At 41.2% G+C, this 18,714-nt stretch overlaps 1 protein-coding gene across 1 annotated transcript in view; it reads left to right on the top strand.

The window, feature by feature from the left end:
- The window catches only part of myo1f (myosin IF), a 139,777-nt gene that overhangs the window by 86,538 nt on the left and 34,525 nt on the right, over positions 1-18,714 (top strand). Inside the window, exons 10-14 of the mRNA XM_043721608.1 lie at positions 6,445-6,641; positions 9,300-9,380; positions 11,495-11,581; positions 13,599-13,685; positions 17,127-17,372. Of these exons, the coding sequence (XP_043577543.1) occupies positions 6,445-6,641; positions 9,300-9,380; positions 11,495-11,581; positions 13,599-13,685; positions 17,127-17,372 (698 nt within the window). The remainder of the gene's footprint in view (positions 1-6,444; positions 6,642-9,299; positions 9,381-11,494; positions 11,582-13,598; positions 13,686-17,126; positions 17,373-18,714) is intronic.

Raw genomic sequence — 18,714 nt, 5'->3', positions numbered from 1 at the left:
GCCTTCATTGAAGCCACCTAACTTGCATTCAATGGATAGAATTATAATAATAATTAAGTGAGATCTTCAGCACGCAGGTCACCTGCTCCATCAGATTGGGGCCCATGCAATATGGGACTGTCAGCAGACAAATGGTAAGGTACTTGCACATAAATTTAATGCTACTGCTGCCTTTGCTGACATCGAAAGAACAATATGATACAGCACAGAAGGGGTGTATTTGTGCATCTTGTCCATGCTGATGCAAAAATACCTAGATGCCCTTTCTAATCCCAACGTACTACACACAGTCCATAGGCCTGCAGGTTATAGCAGTTAAGGTGCAGATCTAGGTACTTTTTAAAGAAGTCAGGATCTCTGCCTCCACCACCAACTCAGCAAATTCCAGACACCCACCACCCTCTACGTTAAAAAGAGTTTCCTCACATTGCCTCTAATCCTTCTGCCATTTAGCTTGAACCCATGGTTTTTGAAATCTCTGCCAAGCGAAAAAGGTTCCTCCTATCTACTCTACCACCCTCACAAATTTGTACACTTCAATTATGTCACCTGTCAACCTCCCTTTTCCAAGGAAAACAATCCCATTCTCTCCAATCTCTCCTCATATCTACAATCTCTCTAATCCTGGCAGCATTCTAGTAAATCTTCTTTGCAATCTCTCCAGAGCAATTATGTCCTTCCTGTAATGTGGTGGCCAGAACTGCACAGAATACTCTACTTGTGGCCTCACCAGTGTCTTATGCAGTCTCATCATTTTATCCCTACATTTGTATTCTATACCTGGCCAATGAAGGGCAGCATTCCATATGCCTTCTTTACAACCTTGTCTATCTATACCACTACTGTGCACATTGTACACCAAGATCTTTCACTTCATCTACCTTTCACACTATATTCCCATTCATTGTGTATTCTCTTTTATTGCTTGGCCTCTCGAAATGCATTATCTCACACTTATCAGAGTTGAACTCCATCTGACACTTTCCTGCCCACTCCACCAACCCATCTATATCATTTGGAGCCTACAGCTAACCTCTACATTATCCATTACATGACCGATTTTTATGTCATCTGCAAACTTCCCAATTGTGATCCCCATATTCAAGTCCAAATCATTAATATATAAAACAAACAGCAGGGGTACCATCACCATGAAACAGCTTTCCATTTACAATGGCAGCCATTGACCAGAACCCTTTGTATCCTGTTTCTAAGCCAACTTTGGATCTAATTCAACACATTACACAGTGTGCTATGAAGTATTGACTCATTAGAAGCTTAATTTTAAGTTGGAGTGGAAACTCGACCAACATCGGTATTGGTACAGGAGGGAACTGTACTGTCCAGATGGGCTCCACCTGGACCAATCTGGGACAAGGATCTTAGCGGAAAGGCTAAATAGGGTGATCACAAGGAATTTAAACTAGTTAAATGTGGTGGAGAGCTTAAGAGCGGTTATTAATGTTTCTACAATGAGTAATAGGATGGAGAATATGGAAAATGGCAGGAATCTAATTTCAGGCAGAGCACATAAGGGCCCTTCCTGAAGAAGGGCTTATGCCCGAAACGTCGATTCTCCTGTTCCCTGGATGCTGCCTGACCTGCTGCGCTTTTCCAGCAACACATTTCCAGCTCTGATCTCCAGCATCTGCAGACCTCACTTTCTCCTCAAAAAGCACATAAGGGGACAACTATGAGAAGGGGGTGGTCAAAGCAAGACTGAGGGTGTTGTACTTAAATGCACATAGTATGCAAAACAAGGTAAATGAGCTTATAACACAGATTGAAATTGACAGGTATGATGTTGTGGCCATCACAGAGGCATGGCATGCTTGGGGAGGTCAGGGCTGGGAACTAAATATCCAAGAATGTGTCCTGTCGAAAGACAGACAGATGGGTACAGGGACAGAGTTACCTTGCTAGTAAGAAATGAAATTAAATTGATAGCAAGAAGTGATATAGAATCAGAAGGCATAGAATCTGCGTGGGTAAAGTTATAAAGTTATAGACTTATACAGTATGGAAACAGACCCTTCTGTCCAACTTGTCTGTGCCAATCAGATATCCTAAACTGGCCTAGTCCCATTTGCCAGCATTTATCTCATATCCCTCTAAACCCTTCCTATCTATGTACCCATCCAGATGCCTTTTAAATGTTGCAAATGTACCAGCCTCCGTAACCTCCTGTGTCAGCTCATTCCATACATGCACCACCTTCTGTGTGAAAAAGTTGCCCCTGAGGTCCTTCTTAAATCTTTCCCCAAACAACAAAAGAAAAAAGACCCCGATGGGAGTTATCTACAGGCCCATAGCAGTAGTCATAATGTGGGGCAGAAAATAAATCAGGAAGTAGAAAGGGCATGTAAGAAAGCCACTTTTGCAATAATCATGGGGAATTTCAATATGCAGGTGGACTGAGAAAATCTGGCTGGTAGCAGATCCCAAAAAAGGAACTAATGGAAAGTCTATGAGTTTTTTTTGGAGCAGCTTGTGGGAAGAACCCACGAGGGAATAGGCAATTCCGGATTTGGTGAAGTTTAATTAGATAGGTTTGATTAGGGAGCTTAAGGTGAAGGAACCCCGAGGGGACAGTGACCATAATATGATAGAATTCACTTGGCAGTTTGAAGGGAAAAGCTTGAATCAGATGTAACAGTATTCCAATTGAGTAAAGGTAACTACAAAGACATGAGAGAGGAGCTGGCCAGAGTTGATTGGAAAGGGCCGGAGCTGGATGGTATTGCAATTGAGTAAAGGTAACTACAAAGACATGAGGCAGAAGCTGACCAGAGTTGATTGGAAGGGGAAAATGGTGGAGCAGCAATGGTAGGAGTTTCTGGGGATAATTCTGGAAGTATAGCAAAATTCATCCCAAAGAAAAAGAAACATAATTAGGGGATGATGAGGCAACTATGGCTGACAGGGGAAGTCAGGACAGCAATAAACAAGTGAAAAAGTATACAATGTGGCAAAGATTAGTGGGATGTCAGAGGATTAAAAACCAACAGAGTATAACTAAAAAAGCAATAAGTGGGGAAAAGATTAAATATGAGGGTAAGCTAGCTGGTAATCTAAAAGAAGATTGCATGAGTTTTTTCAAATATCTAAAAGGTAAGAGAGAGGTAAAAGTGGACAGTGGACCACTGGGAAAATTGGGCTGGGGACGTAGTAATGGAGTTCAAAGAAAAGTACTTTGCATCAGCCTTCATGGTGGAAGACACCAGTAGCATATCAGAACTTCAAGAGAGTAAGGAGGCAGAGTTGGCACGGTGGCACAGTGGTTAGCACTGCTGCCTCACAGCGCCAGAGACCCGGGTTCAATTCTGCATCAGCCTTCATGGTGGAAGACACCAGTAGCATATCAGAACTTCAAGAGAGTAAGGAGGCAGAGGTGAGTGTAGTGGCCATCTCTGAGGAGATGCTGCTGGGGAATCTGAAAAGTCTGAAGGTGGATAAAATACCCAGACTAGATGGACTACACCTCAGGGTTCTGAAGGAGGTAGCTGAGGAAATTGTGGAGGCATAGGTGGTGATCATTCAGGAATCACTGGAGTCATGGAGGGTGCCAGAGGGCTAAAAAATGGCTAATGTTTCCTCTGTTTATGAAGGGAGGGAGGCAAAAGACAGAAGGCTGTAGGCCAGTTAGCCTACAAATCTGTTAGAATACTTTGTGGAGGCAATAAGCAATTTAGACAAAGGAGAGCCAGTGGATACGATCTATTTGGAATTCCAGAAGACCTTTGGTGAAGTGTTACACAAGAGACTGTGAAATAAAGTAGGAAACCAAGGTATTAGGGAAAAGGTACCGGCAAGGATAGGGAACTACTTGACTGGCAGAACGCAGAGAGTGGGGATAAGGTTTTTCAGGATGGCAGTTAGTGATTAGTGGAGTTATGCATGCAACAGTTTTGGGTCCTGTATCTAAGGAAAGATGTGCTGGCCTTTGAGGGGGCCCAGAGGATCTTTACAAAAAATGATCCCAGGATGAAGGGCTTGTTATATGAGAAACAGCTGAGGACTCCAGGTCTGTACTCAATGAAGTTTGGAAGGATGAGGGGGTGGATCTCATTGAAATTTGCAGAATACTAAGACACCTGGATAGAATGGATATGGAGAAGCTGTTTCCACAAGTAGAAAAAAATAGAACCCAAGGACACAGCATCAGAGTGAAGGAACAACCCTTCAAAACTGAGATGAGGAGGAATTTCTTCAGCCAGAGGAGGGTGAAACTGTGGACCTCATTACTGCAGAAGTCTGTGAAAAGGCCAAGCCATTTAGTGTCTTCAACATAGAGGTAGATAGATTCTTGATGAATAAGGGGTACAAGGGTTACGAGAACAGACTCACTGGAGTGAATAGCCTAATTCTTCTCCTGTATTTTATGGTCTTATGGTCCAAGAAACAATGGTGATTTTTCTCTTTCTGCATCTTCTTCCTCTTCACCGTGATTTAAAGAATGATTGGTAGCTGAAAATTATGAAGTGGTAGCAACGAAACTTTCAGAGTAATTCAGAAGAAATGTGAAGAAGAGTCATGTGTAAAGGAATGCTAGTTGGATGCATTGTCTGCCTCATTTGTATTGAACTTTAACTGGTCATTATCACTTTACCATTATCAAATGACCCTTTAGAGGAATTACTGTTTATCACTGCCTAAGGAATAATGCATTTCACAGATTATGAAGAAACATTCAATCATTGATTGGATTAAGTTCATGAATGTGTTGAAAGACATTGGAGTGCACTGGGGTTATAGATATGTCATAAAAAATCTGTACATGGGACAATTAGCAACTGTCAAGAGTAGCCAATAGGAAGCATGTGTAATTGGAAGAGGAATTCGGCAAGAGCCATGTTTATAACCAATCCTCTTGAAGGTCTAAAGCATCAATGATCAAAGATGTGTTTGAAGACAGATTCTGGTTATAAGTTTGTTGAGGGTGTGCAGCAAATAATAACATCAATTAGATTTTTGCAGATAACAAAGCATTTACTGCAAACACAAAAGAAGATTTACACGAACTGGTGGATTAATTAGTGAAAGGCTGTATGAACTCTGGAATGAAACTGAACCTTGACAAAATGAAAGTGAACATGGGCAAAACAAGAGTGATGCATATCTCAAAATCAGCAAGAAATCTTCACAAAGGGATAAGAACTATAGCAGAGGCAACAATTGAATCATTTAGAAAGAATAATATCTGCAGATAGAAGATACATGGAACAAAAATGTAAAAATGAGGATAGCAATGAGAAAAACTGATTTTGCTCAGAAGAAGCAGCTACTGACTAGAAAGCCAAATAAACCACTCAAAAAGTGACTTGTAAAGGATTTGGTTTGGAGTACTGTTTTGAATGAATGTGAGACTTGAATCTCACAGAAGGAGACAACTTGATAAATAGACATGAAATGATGGTTTGGAGGAGAATGCTAAGAAAGAGTAACAAACAATGTGTTGTGGAGATTGACCAAACAAGGATAATAGTTGAACATAATTAGAGAAAGGCAGACAGTCCAGGTGGGGCACAGCTTGAAAGGAAATTGGTTTGTAAGTTATAAAGGGGAGATTTCAAGGAAGAAGAGAAAGATGAAGGAAGACAATATAACTGTTGGATGGCTTGAAAATTGAAGCAAATTATTGGTAAATCAACAAACTGGCACAGGATAGAGAGATGTGAAAAGAGTATTGTGAGCCAAAGAGATGCTTTCAGGCAGGGCACAGATGATAATATGATGAATGCATAATCGTTATTGCATGGATAGGGTGAATAGTCAAGATCTTTTCCCCAGGGTAGGGGAATCCTAAATTAAAGGTCATAGGTTTAAGATGAGAAGGGCAAGTTTTGAAAGGGACCTGTGGGTCAACGTTCTCAAACAGAGAGTGGTGTGTGTATGGAATGAAATGTCAGAGGAGGTGGTGGTGGCAGATACAATTACAACATTTAACAGGCATCTGGATGCATTTATGAATTGGAAGGGTTTAGAGGGATGTGGGCCAAATGCTGGCAAATGGGACTAGATTAATGTAGGATATCTGATTGGCATGGACAAGTTGTACTGAAGGGACTATTTCCGTGCAGTACATTTCTATGACTATAATTGCTGGAGACAGGTGTTGGGAATTGGGGAAGGAAGAGAAATGGTCTGTAATCAGATTTATTTAACAGTAGCATAAAGAAACATTCTGACTCTTAAGTGTTTTCCTTAACCAGAATCTATGTGCATCTATCTTTTGTGTCTATTTTATGGAGTAGGTTTGTAAACTTAAACTTGTAGCTTAAACAATAAATTAGCAACGTTATCCAAGCCTTGTTCAGCAGGAAGTAATTCCCGTTCTTAATACACTGCAGTACTTTTTAAAATATTAATGAGTTTTATATTTGCTGATACATAAACAAGGGCCGCACCATCAATAATTGATATTCTTTCTCTGTTTTCATGAAGACTTGGCTTTTCCTGCATTCCTGTTGGGAATCAATGAAGTGAAGTTGAGAGAGAAAGTGACGAGCAGAAAAATGGACAGTAAGTGGGGAGGCAAGACAGAATCCATCAACATGACTTTAAATGTTGAGCAGGCTGGATACACCCGCGATGCACTATCGAAAGCCCTCTATGCACGGTTATTCGATTATTTAGTCGACGTAAGTATTTCTCAAATTATAAATGATTTTGAATGTGAGAAAATTTGACCAAGTTTATCATATCTAGACTGGAAAACTTATGAATAAAAGGAATAACCCCTTCAGGCCTATATGGCAGCACTGCACCTCATATTCACATGTCCACCTTCGTTGCATGTTCATTGCTAGCCTTCCCTAATGAATATCTTTCGATCTCAGTGTTGAACATTTCAATCTGTCACAGCCTGTAAAGGGGGCACATTCAAAATTTCCATCAATTATGTAAAAATGCGCTCCCAAGTAGTCGAGTGCTCATTTTACGATTGCTCCCCATTATTCTAGATTCCGCCATCATAGAAGATAGTTTCTCTTTATCTGCCACATTTTGAATTGTTTTAAGTGTTTTGGTTGCATCACCCTACAATTTCCATAACTCTGCGCAAGCTAAATTAATGCAACCAGCCCTCATAATTTAACTCCATAAGATGCAGAAAATTCCCATGTATCCCTTCCAAAGCGAATCAGTATCCAAACTGAATGCTGTCTTCCAAAAGGGATGTGGGCAAAGCTCTGTGTAGCATAAGTATCACTTTCTCATTTTTGAATTTTAAATCCCTAAAGACAAAGAGCAAAGTTGCACTGGATTTTCTACTTACTCACTTTACCTGTATACACTACCCTTTGTAATTAGAGTCATAGAGTTATAGACCTGTTTGGTCGAACTCATCCATGTCAACCAGATATTTTACATTAATCTACTCCCCCATTTGCCAGCATTTGGCCCATATCCCTCTAAACTCTTCCTATTCATATATCCATCCAGATGCATTTTATGTCTTGTAATTCCATCTACCTCTACAATCTCCTCTGGCAGTTCATTCCAAACACGCACCACCCTCTGCATGAAAAAGTTGCCCCTTAGGGCCCTTTTAAATCTTTCCCCTCTCACTTAAACCTAAGGCCTCAAATTTCAGACTCACCTACCCTGGGGAAAATACTTTGGCTATTCACCTTATCCTTGCCCCTCATGATTTTATGAACCCCCTCAGCCTCCGGTGCTCCAGGCAAAACAGCCCCAGCCTATTCAGCCACTCCCTAAAGCTCAAACCCTCCAAGCCTGGCAACATCCTTGTTATTCTTTTCGAATCCTTTCAAATTTTACTACATCTTTCCGGAAGAAGGGATACCAGATGAACACAATATTCCAAAAGTGGCCTAACCAATGTCCTGTACAGCCGCAACATGACCTCCCAACTACCAAATTCAATCCACTGACCAATAAAATTAAGCAAAAAAATAACTTTTTCACCATTCTATCTACCTACTACTCCACTTTCAAGGAGCTATGAGCCTCAACCCCAAGGTCTCTCTGTTCTGCAACACCCTCCAGGAACCTAGCATTAAGTGTATAAGTCCTGCCCTGATTTGCCTTTCCAAAACACAGCACCTCACATTTATCTAAATTAAACTCCATTTGCTACTCCTTGGCCAATTGGCCCATCTGATCAAGGTTCTATTGTACTCTGAGGTAACCCTCTTCGTTGTCCACTATACCACCAGTTTTGGTGTCATCTGTAAACTTACTAACCATACCTCCTATGTCCACATCTAAATCACTTATATAAATGACATAAAGCAGTGGACCTAGTACTGATCCTTGCAGGACACCTCTGGTCACAGGCCTCCAGTCCAAAAAGCAACTCTCCACCACCACCGTCTGCATTTCTTGCAGTTGCAGGGGAAGGTGCCGGGAGTGGAGATTGGGTTGATGGGGGGTGTGGACCTGACAAGAGAGTCACGGAGGGAATGGTCTTTTTGGAACGCTGATAGGGGAGGGGAGGGGAATAAGAAATGCAAAACTTGCGCCCACACCTCCCCCCTTACTTTCCTCCAAGGCCCCAAGGGACACTTCCATATCCACCACAAATTCACCTGCACCTCCACGCACATCATCTATTGCATCCGCTGCACCCGATGTGGTCTCCTCTATATTGGGGAGACAGGCCGCCAACTTGTGGAATGTTTCAGAGAACACCTCTGGGACACCTGGACCAACCAACCCAACCACCCCGTGGCTCAACACTTCAACTCCCCCTCCCACTCCACCAAGGACATGCAGGTCCTTGGACTTCTCCATCGCCAGACCATGGCAACATGATGGTTGGAGGAGGAGCGCCTCATCTTCCGCCTGGGAACCCTCCAACCACAAGGGATGAACTCAGATTTCTCCAGTTTCCTCATTTCCCCTCCCCCCACCTTGTCTCAGTCAAATCCCTCGAACTCAGCACCGCCTTCCTAACCTGCAATCTTCTTCCTGACCTCTCCGCCCCCACCCCACTCCGGCCTATCACCCTCACCTTGACCTCCCTCCACCTATCGCATTTCCAACGCCCCTCCCCCAAGTCCCTCCTCCCTACCTTTTATCTTAGCCTGCTGGACACACTTTCCTCATTCCTGAAGAAGGGCTTATGCCCGAAACGTCGATTCTCCTGTTCCTTGGATGCTGTCTGACCTGCTGCGCTTTTCCAGCAATGTCAGAAAAGGTATAGCAAATGAAAGGATTTCCAAAACATAATACATAATTGATGTTTCTTTATGTTCTAACAAATGGTTAGCTGACCATTCATGGTCTTTAAACATTTTTATTAATTGCACATCCATTTCATTCCTTCTATTTAGGCCGTTAACAAGGCTATGCAGAAACCATATGAAGAATACAGTATAGGAGTGCTGGATATTTATGGCTTTGAAATTTTTCAGGTAATGTATAAAAAATTTAAACTCAGGAGCTGTGTTTAATTTCAGAACGCAATATTTTCAGGTGTGAAATAAATTCCACAAGTAATTTCTGTCCTTTACAACAAGTCAGAATTCAAGTTTATTTTGCTCTAAAAATTTATGTTAAATACATATTCCTGCAAAGCAGCAACAACCACTCATTGCAAAAATCCATCATTAATTTTAAGCAAATGTAGAAGGTTGGATTGATACTTTGCAGTGTGTCAGCAGCATTGTGGTTTACATTGGAGAGACAATTTTAATCCTATATTCTCAGGAGAAATCGAGGGGATGAACAGTTAAAATCACTCATGGGACTTAAATGCTGAGGTCCTAGAGGATTTCTGGATCTTTTTACTTTATCTGGCTCTTCTAAGCAGGCAAGAAAGTCACAAGGCACTCATAGGAAGTAAGTAGAGACCCTTCCTTCAATGTAGTGATTGATCTCCAATTACATCATCAAATCTGACTGATACTACAATCAGAGGTGTGCTCAGCAGTACCTTAACAATCAGGCCAAATTCACAGGAACAATTAGATCTCAAAAATTACTCCAATGATAGGACAACACTCTTCTTCAAACGACGAGGCTCTCCTGAAACTGCTTCCAGTCCCTTACTGAATGATGGTATTTGCTCCTTCAGTCTCCAGTGGTGTGTCCCCACCATCTAATATTCCTCTTCCACTCATCAACCAGGTGCCAGCTGTCATTTTGTACTGATGGGCCTTGTGCAGATATTGCCAGGAAGATAAAATTGCCACAGCCTCACATGGCTGGATTTAGGATGGTTTGTCCCATCAGCAGTGATCCATGTTGCAGTTCAAGCTTTTCTAATACCTTCTTCTAATGTAGAAGTTTTAGTGACATTGTGTGCAAACTGTCTGCTATTCTATGAAGCTATCTCTGCATATTTTATTGACATCTGCAAATTGTTGAAGTCTAACAATAAATTGCAATCACAGAAAATTACTGATTGAAGAAATGGAACGTGCTCAGTGTGTCAACTCTCAATTGGGAAGGCAAAAATATATTTACAATACAAGGACTATAAATTATCAGATTTATGAGCCTTAGTATTTGAAAATGTAATGGTGAACAGAAATTGTTGAACATGGCATGGTGGCTCAGTGGTAGTTATCACTGCTGCCTTACAGCGCCAGGGACCTGGATTCGATCCCAGCCTCAGGTGACCGTCTGTGTGGAGTTTGCACATTCTCTCAGTGTCTGCATGGGTTTCTTCCAGGTGCACTAATTTCCTCCCACAATCCAAAAATGTGCAGATTACGTAAATTGGCCATGCTAAATTGCTCATTATGTTCAGAGAGTCGGTGTGGACTTGTTGGGCCGAAGGGCCTGTTTCTACATTGCAAGGGTTCAATGACTATGACTAGAAGATTCTCAAACATTAAGAATGATTTTTCCTTTAAGTTGCAAACAACTTCTTTGAGGTCAGACAAACAAGATGATGACATGCATGGATTTCATGCATTTTCCTCTATGACATGACATTGCACATGACAGCCACTGTAAATAACAATCTGCCTGATACTCCCATAGTTACCATGTGAGAAGCTGCTTGCAAGCTTCCAATGGACAGTCTCTCATCGTCAGAATCAACAATCAGAAGAGGGGAGTCATGCCACTCTTCTACTCTTTCTTCAACCACCAATCCATCCTCCCCAACCTCCAACCCAGTGATGCCCCCCCACCCCTCCCACTCCCCATCCCCACAATCCATATCCCACCCTCATTCGTGCACAGCTTAGTGTTTCTTGATGATGCTGATCTTCCTGTAGGGCATTACCAGCCATGACCCCTGCACCCCAATGTTGCTGATAGAAATGAGGACCAGCCAGTCTCTGATTGTTCAGCAGCTCCGGGGCTTGGTGGAATTTCCATCGCTGGAGTTCTTGGTCCCAGGGAAGGCCCGTTGCTGGCCACTTCATTGGCAACATGGGGCTTTGGCTGGCTATCCAGCCAGTAGACTACACCCAACATTTCCAGCAGGTTTCATAATAACCACAACTTGTGTCTATTTGACTCAAAATCAAGATCATTCTAACATTTGAATGTTATTTTTCCTTCTGATTCACAGAAAAATGGATTTGAACAGTTCTGCATTAATTTTGTAAATGAGAAGCTTCAGCAGATTTTCATTGAGTTAACTCTCAAAGCTGAACAGGTACGTTCCTGCATTTAATATAAGAAACAACACTAGTTAGAATTAAACTGGGGAATGGCTTCCTCAGACTGAAAAGACTGTATTTTCTAATTGTGTCAGCCATTTCACACATTTTCATGGGGAGTGAATGAAATGGAGAGAGAGGAGGAGGAAAGGGGAAGCTGCCTGAATGGAAGGAGCTCTACAAAGACATTAAAATAAGATGGTGAATGTCCTGCCCCTTTATTTTCCAATATCTGTCTTTGATGCTCATCCTGATCATTAACGGGTATCCATTAAGGATTAACTCTTCATGAATGGTAATTCACTTAGCACATTTACTACCTCTTTGTTATATGTGTTTCTTTTCTATTGGCACATGGTTCCCTATGAACTATTTCACTATTTACTCTATTTCGTCCCTCAACACCATTAGTGGTGTCGATAAGCTTCCCAAACAGAATGTATCTATTTTGTATGCTTTCAAAGAAGAAAAGGGGCCCCAAACAGGGATGACCCAGCAGGACAGCTGACACAGGAATGTTCTGGTATCCAAGCATCAGAAACTGAAGCTGAACAAATCTCAGTGGCAGAGAGGACAGGATTTTTTGTTTTGGACCTAAACATCACAACCAATTCCAGACCTGATGCCTAAAGTCATTTTTGTCTGACTGGCTAGTCAATTAATCACTCTCACTGATCAGTTCAGCCAATTCCAGCACTAAGAAATCAGCAGTGCTGCTGTCAGAGGTGAAAGCTGCTAATGTAAGTAACAGAGAGCGAGCACCTCAAGCTTCAAGTATACTCTGAAGAGCTTTCAACAAAGGTGAACTTATATGCACTTGAATAGTGGGACCACTATGTTGGAGGAGTCCCTCCATGGGGCACCTCATCCCATAAAAGTGCCAAGAGGTTTGGGATAACTGAGGGGTGGGGGTGGGTGATGAGAGAGATATTAAAAGGCTATTTGGAGCACTAGCCCTTAGTCTGCCGCTGGGAAGTACTTCAATTCATTGGCCATGATTTTCCACTGCTGGTGTGCCCCCATTGTTAACTGAGAAATTCCCTGTTGGTATTTCCCAGTTGTCCTTTATCAGACTTCCAATGCCTTATTGGGTCCCCACCACTTGCAGGTGGGTAACCATCAACTCCTACCCCTCCTCTCCTCTCCCCCAATCTCTAGCCATTCACTTTATAAAATGACCCCAAGGCAGGATGTGTCAGCAAACCATCCTCCCACTCTCAATGCGGCCAGGCCTTTATACTCCTGGTTCATTATGTTAATCCAAAATTCTGTCAACACAGTTCAATATGGCAAAGTGCTAGAAAGTCCAATTTGCAAAAGATTCAGTCAAAATATTTAAAGTCATACAAATCTGAAGTTTGGACTATGCATAATTCTGATAGATAACTTTGCAAAGATCAAACTTCCAGTGCAGGTACAAAATATTACAAAATCGTTTATACACTGTGTTCTTATCAGAAAATTGAGGCCTGTTTGTTGCTCTTATGAGAGGGCAGAGAACATTGTCCATATTCTGCTACAGTTTATCAAGAATTGTGTTGACCATTTCTATATCAACTTGTTTTCAATTAACATCTTTACAACTGTAATCTGGAGCTTGTGATTTTTGCCATTGCTAAACCATGACGGGTTAATAAGATTTCAATATTATTTTGACATATTTTTGCTATATTAAAGTACAATAAATGCATGTTGTTGTGTAAGTCCTAGGGGAGATGGATGTAAACCTTGCAAGAGGGTGCCAGGAAGTTGCCATAGTACCCTCTTGCAAAAACCATGACACACTCATGCAAATATTATGGCAAATCTAAACTGGATGCATATCTCTAGAATTTAGGTTATTATCCCAACCAGATCTTAGTGTATTATTATTCATGTATAATAAGGATACGGTTTAAAATTGAAAAGATTAACTGTACATTGTGGAAAGGGATTTTATAACTTGTATTGAGACATAAACCTGCTCCAATGAATAGCACTGTTCACAACATGCTTTGTCTTTCCCTGCAACAGGAAGAGTACGTACAGGAGGGGATTAAATGGACACCCATTCAATATTTCAATAACAAAATTGTCTGTGATCTGATAGAAAACAAACTTGTAAGTGATTTTTCCCATCAATTTTAATAAGGAACTTATCAAAATGTCTGCCATTTATTGGGTCTATCATAATTTGACATTTTCAGAATTGTAGAATTGAACAGCTGACTCATAACTTATAAGGAGACAGTGTGGACTGCAGATGCTGGAGATCAGAGTCTAGAAGTGTGCAGCTGGAAAAGCACAGCCAGTCAGGCAGAATCCAAGGAGCAGGAGAGTCGGTGTTTCGAGCGTAAGCTCTTCATCAGGAAGATCATTCCTGAAGAAGAGTTTCTGCTCCTCAGTTTCTGCCTGACCAGCTGTACTTTTCCAGCACCACACTTTTTGACTCATAACTGATAAGCAAAAATTTACTGCCAATTATGTACGTTAAACATTTGGTCAGGAATATCACTGTTCTCGTGCAAGATTAGACCAGACTAGTTAAATAGAATTTTTACTCATTTTATTTGAAAACTCTTAAGATTATCCTGCAGAATTATAATGCAATTCATAAATCAGATGTATTATTAATAATTTCACATTTCATACATACTTATCAATAAAAGACAGGCAATTGTTATGTACTTTTAATGGAGAAGAGTAAATTGCTGATAAAGAAATTATAAGACAGTGTGGGGTCAAAATTTGTTTTGGGCATTGCGTAAAGTGGGCATGAATCAGGCAGTTGCTCCCAAATTTCTTTTCTGTTGAATTTAAGTCCAAATCACTTAGACTTCACTGTTTTTAAGAAGTTTTAAGCATGAAGGTTAAAGGTTGACTTGGATTTTCTTCAAAAAGCAAATGTTCTTTGTGAGCTGGAGAGAAGGTATTCTTGAAGTGCCCAATTTCCAGCCTCATTCAAAAGCTGAGGTAGTGATAACAGTAACAGATTCTGCCATAACCAATGATATCACACCCTGTGAAGTTCAGGAGCCATTGTTTCTGAATTAAACTTGCAGTGCTGTTTGATGTTGAGCTTTCAACAGGCAAGATGCTGTATTTGTCAGTGCACATTTTCAAAACAAAAAGGACACAATTAAGGGATTATAAAGCTATTGTCCAATCTTGGGATTGATGTGGCTTATGATATCAATGTTTGAATTTATGTAATTCACTTTGGACTGTATCACTGTTCTATATCCATTATTGTTAAAGCTGTTACATCCAGACCTGGGGTGAGGTTCTCCAATCCATTATCGTTCCAGACAGGATATCCAAAAGGGAGAAACTGGCTCCTCTTCTTTACTCGGCCATCCCCTCAGTTGATAAGGCTAATTTAAATAGGATCTCTTTCTTCGTGAATGCCTTTCACCCAGGCACAAATTATTATAATGCTTTAAAAGCAATTTACATGGCCTTCTTGAATTAGCAAACGGTGAGTTTATTAATCACTAAACATGAGAAGAAATAGTAACACAACACGTATATACAGATTAGAAATAAGGAGTCCACAAGGATGAAATTAAAAATAAATAGATATACAGGTCAGTGTCGGAATTGTTCATGAAGAGCAGATAGTTGAACATTGCAGCTGTTGGTCTGGATGTTTCTGCTGGTGTTAATGCTGCTGTTGAAACGTAATTTATTGATATTTTTGGTTTTCTAAGTGATTGAAGTTCCTTTCCCAATTACTTTTTAAAACTGGTTTGTAGCATTAAATTGAGAAAAGTCTTCCTTTACCTGCAATGCAGAGGTATTGAGGGGATATAGCTTCACATCACATTAACACTCAAACCCAGAGTGGTACTCACAACAGCAGTCAGTCCCATTGGTCAACTTCCATCAAGTTGAAACTGGCTTTTAACCCTTTTCTTATACCTACCTGGAATGATGAGTGCCCTGGGTGGCACAGTGGCTCAGTGGTTAGCATTGCTGCCTCACAGCACTGAGGTCCCAGGTTCAGTTCCAGCCTCAACAACTGCCTGTGTGGAGTTTGCATGTTCTCCCTGTGTCTGCATGAGTTTTCTCCAGGAGTCCTCCTACAGTCTAAAGATGTGCAGGTTACATGGATTGGCCATGCTAAATTGCCCAGTGTCCAGTCTTGGTGGATTAGTTATGGGAAATGCAGGGTTATAGGATGTGTGAGGGAGTTGGTCTGATCTTCAGAGGGTTGGTGTGGACCTAGTGGTCTGCTTCCAGATTGTAGGGATTCTATATTCATGGAGGGTAAAACAGATATACCTACAAGAGGTGGCTTTCTACTGGGTTAGTACGTTTGCCATTGACACAAAGGTCAGTGATATTGTAGATAGTGTCGAGAGCTGTTGCAGGCAACAACAAGACATTGACAAGATGCAGAGCTGGGCTGAAAAGTGGCAGATGGAGTTCAACCTGGACAAATGAAAAGTGATTCATTTAGGAAGGTTGCATTTGAATACTGAATACAGGATTAAAGGCAGGATTCTTGTCAGTGTAGAGGAACAGTGGGATCTTAGGGTACTGTACATAGATCCCTCAAAGTTGCCACCCAAGTTGATAGGGTTATTAAGAAGGCATATGGTACTTTGGTTTTCATTAACAGGGGGATTGAGTTTAAGAGCTGCAAGGATTTGCTGCAGCTCTATAAAACCCTGGTTGGACCACACTTGGAATATTGTGTCCAGTTCTGGTCGCCTCATTATAAGAAGGATGTAAATGCTTTAGAGAGGGTGCCAAAGAGAGCTACCAGGATGCTGCCTGGATTTGAGGGCATGTCTTATGAAGATAGGTTGAGTGAGCTAGGATTTTTCACACTGGAGAGAAGCAGGAAGAGAGGTGACTTGATAGAGGTGTATAAGGTAATGAGAGGCATAGATAGAATAGATAGCCAGAGACTTTTCCCCAGGGCAGAAATGGCTGTGACTTTTCCCCAGGGCAGAAATGGCTGTCACGAGGGGTCACAATTTTAAGGTGATTAGAGGAAGGCATAGGGGGGATGTCAGGGGTAGGTTCTTCATGGGAGTGGTGGGAATGTGGAATGAGCTGCCAGCGGTGGTTGTAGAGTCGGAGTCATTAGGCACATTTAAGCAACTGCTGGACAAGCACATGGATGGTAGTAAATTGAGGGCTGTGTAGGGTAGGTTGATCTTAGATTAAGATAAATGCTCGGCTCAACATCATGGGCTGAAGGGCCTGTATTGTTCCATGTTCTATGGACAAGTTGAACCGAAGGGTTTGTTTCCGTGCTGTACATCTCTATTACTCTATGTGCAGCATGCCATGGGCTTCACAAAGACTTTGTCAGCCAATCACTGAATTAAAATCTATAGTTTTACTGTATGAATCCTCTTTTTAAAAAAAACATATTCTGTAATTCAAGGTTAAAAGAAATCTTATAAACACGTTGGGGTTCTGATGCATCCTCATAATAAAGCTCTATGTTATGTTACTTTAGATAATGTTTCCAGAGCAAGCAATCCTTGACAGCACTCCATGTGCACAAAAAAAAAGAGTCTGTTCTTGTGTATTACATGTTCTCAGAATCCACCGGGAATTATGAGTGTTCTCGATGACGTCTGTGCCACTATGCATGCCACAGGGGAAGGAGCCGATTCAACTCTATTACAAAAACTCCAGGCTGCCGTAGGAGGTCATGAACATTTTAATAGCTGGAACCAAGGATTTATAATACATCACTATGCTGGGAAGGTACTGTACCATCCTGCACACTACAATTTTGCTACAAAACAAATGTCATTGCTGTACAGGCTTTCTAACAACATCTGTGTCTGAGGATTTAGTTGGATCTTCAGTTGTAGGAAGAGCTTCTTCCATGCTGTTATCAGACTTTTGAATGGGCTTGTCATATATTAAAGCTAATTTTTCTCTGCACCTTCTCTGTAGCTGTAACACTAGATTCTCCTTTCTGTTCTATTATACTTATGTAAGGTGTAATTTCTCTGGTTGGCATGCAAAACAATACTTTTCACTGTATCTCAGTACATGTGACAATAATAAATCAAATCAAATCAAACATTTGCAAGTTCCTTTTCCAGCATTTGTCATGTCATAACAGCTGCAGATAGCAACCATATTCCTCCAAAGGTAGATAACTTCATATTTGCCTGTACTAAAATCCATTTTAAACAAAACACATTTTGTTAATCTGTAAGTTTTTCTCAAAATGTTTGTTTCCATCTTACAACAGCACTTACAATTTGACAAACTTGAAGACATATACCTGTAATCTGTCATTCTAGATCATTAATAAACAATGAACCGTGGAGGTGTCAACACAGATCTACATGAGATACCACAGGTTTCATGCAGCCAATTAGAGAATCTGCCCTTTATCTCTATCCTCGGTCTCATTATGCTCAATCTCCTAACTAGGTCAATCGCTGAATTCCAGAACTTCAACTTTAACTAACAGTCTCTTGTCAAGGATTCCACTGAATGTCTTCTGGAAGTCCAAAAGACATTCCTCTGTTTACTACATTAGTCACTTTTTTAATAACTTCAGATTCATCAAGCATAACCAATCTTTTAAAAATCCACACTGCACTTTCTGATCAGCTGAAAATTTTCACTTCCTCCTTCATTATTGACACTGGTAATTTTTTGACAACAGCCATATGTTAGGAAAACTGGTTTGGACTTCCATAGTTTCTCTATAAAATTTCCTAAAGAACAGAGAGACTTGAACAATTTTCAAGACTTTGGAAGATCATAGACACAAATTTGGAGTGTACCAGCTACAAGTCCGTGGCAGAAATTCACCAAGATTCCTCAGATAGCACCTTCCAAACCTACGGTCATTATCATGAAGGTCAGTCACCAAAGTCATAAAGGACAAGGGCAATGCATGAGAACACCACCTGCATGTTCCCCCCTCCTCCACCCCCACCCCCATCCTCCCTCCCCCAGGTCCCTGAGAGTTTGACACTCTGTAGTGCTGATTCAGTATTTGTTTGCTTAGAATGCCTGGCAGGTCCTGGGCCTCCTCCACCGTCGCTCTCTCACCACACAACGCCTGGAGGAAGAACGCCTCATCTTCCACCTCAGAACACCTCAGGGCTCTCCCTGCCTCCATTCCTGATGAAGGGCTTTTGCCCGAAACGTTGATTTT

This window comes from Chiloscyllium plagiosum, chromosome 31, assembly GCF_004010195.1.
Source record: "Chiloscyllium plagiosum isolate BGI_BamShark_2017 chromosome 31, ASM401019v2, whole genome shotgun sequence".
Classification (NCBI taxonomy): Eukaryota; Metazoa; Chordata; class Chondrichthyes; order Orectolobiformes; family Hemiscylliidae; genus Chiloscyllium; species Chiloscyllium plagiosum.
This window is presented reverse-complemented; position numbering and strand designations above follow the sequence as displayed.